Raw genomic sequence first — 7,261 nt, 5'->3', positions numbered from 1 at the left:
ATGCAGGCACTGTCAGACCTTCCTGTCCATCCCTTGGCCATGGAGACACCCTCGACTTCAAAGGTCATCACCGATGATGATGGCAAGAATTGGTACAACTGGGAACTTACTGAAACCGAACGGGCTCACATTGCTAGTATGCTTGAAACTACAGGTTAGTTGCCAGATGCAAGCATGGTAACTCTAATAATGCTGACTGAGAGGAATAGTGCCAATTACAAGGAGAGCGAATATTATGAACTGTGAAAGAGAGCAGTGCCGCAACTGTGGCAAGCATTCTGGACTAGATGACCTTGTTCATAATGCTCTCTACGGCGGCATCCACAGCAAGGAATTCATGTTTGATGTTTTGCAGAATGGGCCAAAAGGACCTAGCCCAAAGCATTCGCTTGTTTGTTCTGGCTGTGGTACCTTACATAATGGGACCTTTTATTGGGTGCCTGGCTTTTGGCCGTGGTAATTGTGATGGATAATACTCATTCATCTCTATTACTTGGATAGGTTAGCATGACACATCCTATCTCTTGCCTTCATTTTTATCTCATCCGAAGTTCCTCTCCTTCTACGTTGTATGATTACTAAATATTATAATCTCTTGTACAGAACTGAAGGACCCGGTTGATCTATTGTTTCTCTATGTATGGTGTTGCCATCCTATTCAGGTTGCCCAATGCAGGACTACAGGATCACTCATATATATCGGTCGTAGCTCTAACAGAGTGGTAGCTGACCCATCGGACTAGACCTGTATTACCACGTTCACAGATACCTGACTGACCCATGTGGCAAAGGCAGCGCAAGCGTTGAGGCTACCTACTGCTCTCTGGACTCGGTAAATCTCTGCCTGGACCAGTACGCCAGGCGCCAGCTATGTCCTGATAATTTCCAGCCCCTGCAAATCATGAGCTTGGAAGAACTACGGAGCCACCTGGCCAGCTCGCAGTTTGACTATTGTTAGGCATGCCTGTGGTCAATGTAATGAAGGCCATCACTTCATCTTATTAACCACTACATTTAGGTTACACAAGACACTCCGGTTTTGCTACTCTACATAGCCGCGCAAACAGAAGACCAAGTGGCGGTGTGATGAGCACAACAGGGTATAAATATGACCACTACCCACTCTTTCTCTTGAACATCATCACAACTTACTCCATCCTAACCACGCACCTCTCTCTAATTTATATTCTCACCATGAGCTCCTCAGACCCCTGCACAGCATGCAGCTGGACTAAAGAACGCCAAAAGCACTGCAGTTACAAAAGCCAGGTCAAACTATTCTACGAAGCCGGCGACCGCGGCGTCTGGTCCCTGGGCTCAAACCTGATTCTAAAAGATCGTGGTTCTCGTCGCCCAACCTTTGAAGTAGCGAATGCCCAGTTTGTACAGCAAGAGACCTCCATCCCGGTTCCCTCGGTGGTGGAATCCTGGGAGGAAGACGACCGCACTCTTATTCTGATGAGACGCGTCCCTGGTGAACCCCTTAGCAAAGCCTGGTCGAAGCTCTCTGCGGCTGAGAAAGAGAATATAGCGAGGCAGACGGCGGAGTATCTGCTACAGCTGCGTGAGCTCCAGTCTGATAAGATACAAGCTCTTGGTGGTGGACCAGTCTACTCCAACTTCCTCTTTCATGATGATCGGTCGGACCTTCCCCATGGTCCTCTGGCGTCTGATGATGAGCTCTGGGATGATATGGAGAAGGGTCTGCATGAATCTGTGCTGCCTGATGCGCGTGTGCGACTTCAAGGACGTATGCCGCCTGCTGCGCCTTATACCTTTACGCATGGTGACCTCACGAATGTCAATATTATGGTTGAGGACGGCTGTCTTACTGGAATTATTGACTGGGAGGTGTCCGGATACTTTCCGGTATGGTGGGAGTATGTCTGTACCTCTGTTCCTGACAGTGAAGAGGACAGGGAGTGGAAGACTTTGTTACGAAAGTATATGCCTGACCATAGTGCTGCTCGGGAATTCTGGCTGGATTATTGGTATCTGTGCCGGGATCCGAAGCATGAGAGAGCGACTAGGTTTCTCCAGGGAACAGGAAACGAGGCTTTGTAGGGGTGGCCACGGTATACAAGATTAGCATAGTATACGGTGTATCATCAGTGGTATTCTGGCCATGCTCTATGCACTAAATCTTAGGTGGTATAAGAGAATATACGATCCTGGTTGTCATGCAGACTACACTCCAGTTACTGGCCGCATTTAGCAGTCGTGGAGTATGGGTCTGGATCGTAAAAGGCTGCTAAAGGCACCACGGGCCAGCCAATCGTCTTGATCTCGAGATTGGTCTCCCACATATTTACAATCTTCTGGTGAATATCCGGGTCTTTTTCATAACCAATGACCCTCCAGAGTTTTCTTCGTAAAGGATACTGAAAGTTGGCCTGGAAGTCACTGATTGACGTGTCGTCATCGGAACTCGCACTACCATTATCTGTCTCTGATTCCTCGCTCCAATCATCTTCCATCCCATACGGAGGGTCCGTAAGACATCGCACACCTCGCAGCCTTGGGAATATCCTGCGCCATTCTGTTGCAATGCTCTGGATAGCGTCAGTTTGCAAGCGTGGTGGATCCTTGAAGTATATTTTTGCAAACGTCATGCTCTCTAACTGCCAGAGTGGATCCACATTGATCATTGTCGTGAGAGAGAGGTGCAATTCAGTGTAACCCAGGTCAAGCACGACCAGTCGCGGGCAGTGCTGGGCAAGGTCTCGAAGCCTTGCACCATCCATCTCGAATTTCGCATCAAGAGCAAGGAACTCCAGTTGAGGCAGGGCACGCAGCAGATCGAAAAACAGGACTTCTCCCAAACAGTGTTCCCCGCTCAAGCGTTCGTCCTTCACGCGAAACTTTTGCAACAGTGGGCAGCCACGCGCGATATCAAGGAGTGCTTCTACATTGTCAACATCACGGGGATCAAGGTCGACGACCCGTAAGTTTCTGCATTTTGCAATGTTTTCAAGTACAGTCTGGTTGATAGTTGGGAACCCGGATCCCAGGTATTGCAGGCTGAGGATTTGAAGATCGTTGAACTTGGGTAATAGCTCTAGCCCTTCTTGGGGCGGCTTTGCAAGGTACAATGCCTTCAACCTCGGCCATAGGTTTCCCTGCTCCTCTTCTCTTGTTGATTCCAAGGGTGGGGAACAATGGGGAATAAACAGCGCCAACGCCTCGAGATTTTGGTGTCGTCGAAGGCACTCCAGGACTATTGCAAGGTCGGATCGGTTCATGCGTCCAACACGGCTATGAGCCCTTTCCTCAAGGTGGAAGAACCGTAAATCGCAACATTGAAGCAACCGGCAAAGCTCATAAATCCCGCCACCTTGTTTGTAAACTGTGAGAGCTTTGAGGTTTAAGAACTTATCCTGCCAGAGTCAGACATTCCCTCTTGGGAAGGGGGAGAATCACTGGCTTGACAACACTCACAGCAGGGGTGATCGGTTCTTGGAGATAGCCGGGGCTGTCCATCATCAGTCCACAGTAGTAAATATCAATAGCTAAGAAGTCAATGGTTTGAGTGAGAAGGAGGTCGGAAATGATAGACCAATCTTGACCCTTGATCTCAGAGGGGATGACGAGGCTGGTAAGACTTCCTTGCAGCTGCAAAAGGAGCTTTGCATATTTGCGATGGCGCAACGCGCGACACTTCTCGTAGCATGCAATTCTCGCTCGTCCCAGTTGATCCAGTGCGATTGCATCTGTGGAGAGGAGAAGATGCTTCACAAAGCTCATATTTCGAGCGAAGCGCTCCCGTGATGCTACGAAAAGGCAATTAAGTGATCCAATATCAGGTGTACGGAACTGCATGTCATTCAGAGAGCCCTTGTAAAGCTTCTTCAAAGCTGCAACACTCCACGTGCGGTTCACACAGGCACAGTTCAAAATATCTGGGACCAGGTGGACATTGTCGATGACAGATGCGACAATTTCCGGCAGCAAAAGTGGATTTGGCATGTTTCGATGAGAGATAGCACCCATCACGAATGGTTCTCGAGGTTAGGCAAATTGTCAGGCATGGGACAGAACAAGTTAAGTGTCCAACTGTGCAACTGTGCAACTGTGCAACTGTGCAACTGTCCAGGAAGAATAAGGGGTGAATGTGATGATGCTTGGCAAGCCTTATACGAGCTTAGTCAGCGCGTCCTGAGAGGTCAGCAAGAGCGCCTCCAGGCACTCAGCTTGACCGTTAGGACTGAGCAAGCATTTGAGATGATCAAATACTTTTCTCCTTAGGTCATCAAGCGTTCTCTAATTCTGAATTTTGAAGGACAAGAGCGGCTACTGGAGCTCTGCGCTCGAACAACTCCTACCAGTGTTGACAATGGTGAATATAGGCGGACGAAGTAAAGGTTGCAGGACCTGTAGACGACGCAAAGTAGAATGCGGTGTGTCCGTCGCTACTGTATTACTCCTGGCAATGGCATACTAATTATTGACTAGAAGCCAAACCGTACTGTGAGCATTGCAGGAAAGGCGGGTTCCACTGCCAAGGTTATGTCAGCCACGTCGAATTCATAGATGTAACTACACGCTTGACTCGGGGCCAATCTGCGAAACGAGATCAGGAATTAGTCCAGTCAGTCCCTCGAGCGGAGGGAGCTCGGGACTGGGGGGAATCCATCTATGTCAACCCCCAATTGGATGAGCAACACATTTGTGTGTCGCATCTAGTCAATCGTCTATTTACATGGCATACAGACGACGCATCCCCGTAATCAGCGTCCTGGATTACAGTGCTTCTGCGCCCCAGAGATCCCACAGGGCTATCTATAACTTCGCTCAGTGCCCTGGCTACCACGTACTTTGGGAAGGTCCATAGTCATGCAGATCTAGTGCGGAAAGGCACAGGGCCCTATTCACAAGCGCTACAGAGCCTGCGCGTGCAGTTGCAATGCCCAGATCGAGTCCTAGAATCCGACCTTCTTGTCGCCGTAATCTGCCTTGCAACTCTCGAATCGGTTGCGCTCACTCAATCCTCCGCTTGGCTCCAGCATTATCAGGGGCTGGCGCGGATTGTAAGTGTTTCTTGGTCCAACAAACGTGAGTTGCTATGTATTATAATAGACAGAATTAAGAGGCCCACATTGCCATCAGTCTGGTGTTGGAGCTGCTCTACTTCCTGCGCTCAGGTCGTGTATTGTAAGAAGCATTAGCCTGTGCTCGCGGGACCACACTCACATTTAATAGGCAATTGGGTACATCGTCGAGAGAAAACGCTGTTTCCTAGAAGACCCTGCTGGAAGAGCATCCCATGGACCGGACGGATGAGCTCCAAGACGCCAATCGACTACCTCCACGACGTTTTTTGCGACATTCCGGGTCTACTTGAAGATTTAGACCAAGTAATTGCATGGGACCCGGATATGCCTGGACGGGATGAGTTACTCGGCCAAGTTCGCCAGAAGGCATTATCAACACTGGAAATCCTTTACCTCTGGCGATGTAAATGGCAGGGAAGATCCCGCATGCCGCGTTCTTCATTCCGTCAAGCAATTCAGGGTCCGATGGTTTGCCTCCCAGCCCGTTTCAAACAGTCATTTGGTTCACAGACCCCGACCGCGCCAACGAGCTGATTGTGTACGATTCGGTGCTGCTTATCCTGCTCAAGGCAGCGGAAGGACTCAGGCTGAACCTGGGCGGGTCCAAGTCTTCTATGACAAATCCGAGCGACCTCCTCCTTCCAATACAAAGTAACAGGAAGCGATTGCAGTCGAGGTGTGTAGGACGGTGGATTACCATCTCCACTGCCTGCAAAGGAGCTCCGGGGCATTCATGCTATTATTCCCTCTGAATGTGGCTTATCGTAATCTTAAGCCCGAGTCGGACAAGCCAGATGGATGGAGAAGATTATGGCAGTGACTGCTGACATTCATGGATTCGAGATCGGTCGGCGTGAGAATATGCCCCGGGCGAGGAATGTGTCTACTAAATAATTTTCCCTTTTGGGCTGAATCTAGCGATCTGCAAGCCCTGTGGATCTGACATGCATGCTATCAGCCAATCAGCCACAGATCCACCCTCGCGCAATGAGCCTAATGTAGTTTAGTGTAGCCGACGCAAAGCTTGGCGCTGCTGTCTTCAGTACCATTGGTCATTTCTTTCAAACAATCAGGATCCACCGCTGGCATATTCCCTACAGTCCGGCTAATTAGGCCTCCCGTTGCATCGGCTTCAAGGATGTCATCACAGACGAGCTTTGTGAGCTCGCAGAATCTTCCTTGTCGAGATGGAGGCTGTGGCGATGTTTTTACTGTATGGTTGATCAATTCACTGCAGCCTTGCGACTGCGTCAGGAGGCGATTGTCAAGCAATATAAAAGGCTCGCTGTCGTCCATGTTCAATCTCATTTAGCAATTACTTCCCATCTACAATACATCTCCTGGCAGACACCATCACTTCAGAAATTACGTTGAGTCTCAAGGTTATACCATGCATCTGCCCACCCTCTTAACGTCTGGTCCCTCCTCGACGTCTTCAACACCAGCCCCCTCTCCAGCCCTGCAGATACCGTCTACCCCTACACAAACCAGATCCTTGACACCACAAATGCCTTTGTTGTCCCCGGTTCCTGTCCCAAGGCGAACCCGGTCTACCCCAATCCCCGCCAGGGTCTACCTCTACTAGTGTTTAGCAAGAATGGGGCAACCGCGCGGCTGTGATTGAAGATTTCATTTTGTGTTTTCGGTCGCAGACAACCAGCTGTGGTTTGAGGACGACACAGAGTACTATGCGGTGTTTTATCATGGGCTGAATACCGTCAGCGTACCGATTGGTCGGAAGACGAACAGCTCGACCATCCCCGCGCGGTTTGATCCCGAATCGAGTATTATCATGGTGAATATTGCGGATCGGCGGGATGCGCCCACGGAGGAGAGTGTCGTTGCTGCTGGACCGTTGATTGTTCTGGAGCAGCCGGGGGGTTTGACGTTGGAGGAGCGGACTGCTGTGTAGGTGTCGGGAGTTCGGTGCACTGCTGAGAGCTCGACGGAATGCAACCGAAGGTATGGCTTGGTGGATTGGTATGGGTGCGCGGATGGGTCAGGCTGTCTATATTGAACTAGGGAGTGAGGCTGTAGACTAAGAATTAGGCACGGAAGACTCTTCCCTTATCTCCTAATTTCTCGTATTGGTACTATCAACCCCTTTGCAAAGAGGACGCGTCTTTAGGTTTTGAGGACCATCCTAAGGACTTAGACCCAGAAAACGACTAGTGACATGCCTTCGTCTGAGTAAACTCAGCTGAGGATGG

General features: G+C 49.9%; 4 protein-coding genes across 4 annotated transcripts; 3 read left to right on the top strand and 1 right to left on the bottom strand.

Annotated features, from left to right (window-relative positions):
- Aspvir_005817 (uncharacterized protein) lies at positions 1-209 on the top strand (the record flags this gene model as incomplete). The annotated part of the gene is made up of 2 exons (XM_043269027.1): positions 1-154; positions 202-209. 2 exons carry the CDS (start codon positions 1-3, stop codon positions 207-209), a joined length of 162 nt encoding a protein of 53 aa, XP_043124962.1.
- Positions 210-1,194: 985 nt separating this feature from the next.
- On the top strand, positions 1,195-2,064 carry Aspvir_005816 (uncharacterized protein; the record flags this gene model as incomplete). The annotated part of the gene is made up of 1 exon (XM_043269026.1): positions 1,195-2,064. One exon carries the CDS (start codon positions 1,195-1,197, stop codon positions 2,062-2,064), a length of 870 nt encoding a protein of 289 aa, XP_043124961.1.
- A 134-nt stretch (positions 2,065-2,198) lies between these two features.
- On the bottom strand, positions 2,199-3,966 carry Aspvir_005815 (uncharacterized protein; the record flags this gene model as incomplete). The annotated part of the gene is made up of 2 exons (XM_043269025.1): positions 2,199-3,377; positions 3,439-3,966. The coding sequence occupies 2 exons, from the start codon at positions 3,964-3,966 to the stop codon at positions 2,199-2,201; spliced, it is 1,707 nt and encodes a 568-aa protein (XP_043124960.1).
- Positions 3,967-5,458: 1,492 nt separating this feature from the next.
- Aspvir_005814 (uncharacterized protein) lies at positions 5,459-6,963 on the top strand (the record flags this gene model as incomplete). Its single annotated transcript, XM_043269024.1, has 3 exons — positions 5,459-5,727; positions 6,434-6,621; positions 6,704-6,963. The coding sequence occupies 3 exons, from the start codon at positions 5,459-5,461 to the stop codon at positions 6,961-6,963; spliced, it is 717 nt and encodes a 238-aa protein (XP_043124959.1).
- Positions 6,964-7,261: the final 298 nt, after the last annotated feature.

This window comes from Aspergillus viridinutans, assembly GCF_018404265.1.
Source record: "Aspergillus viridinutans IFM 47045 DNA, scaffold_3, whole genome shotgun sequence".
NCBI lineage: Eukaryota > Fungi > Ascomycota > Eurotiomycetes > Eurotiales > Aspergillaceae > Aspergillus > Aspergillus viridinutans.
Note: the sequence above shows the minus strand (reverse complement) of the source record. Positions and strands in the feature narration are given on the sequence as shown.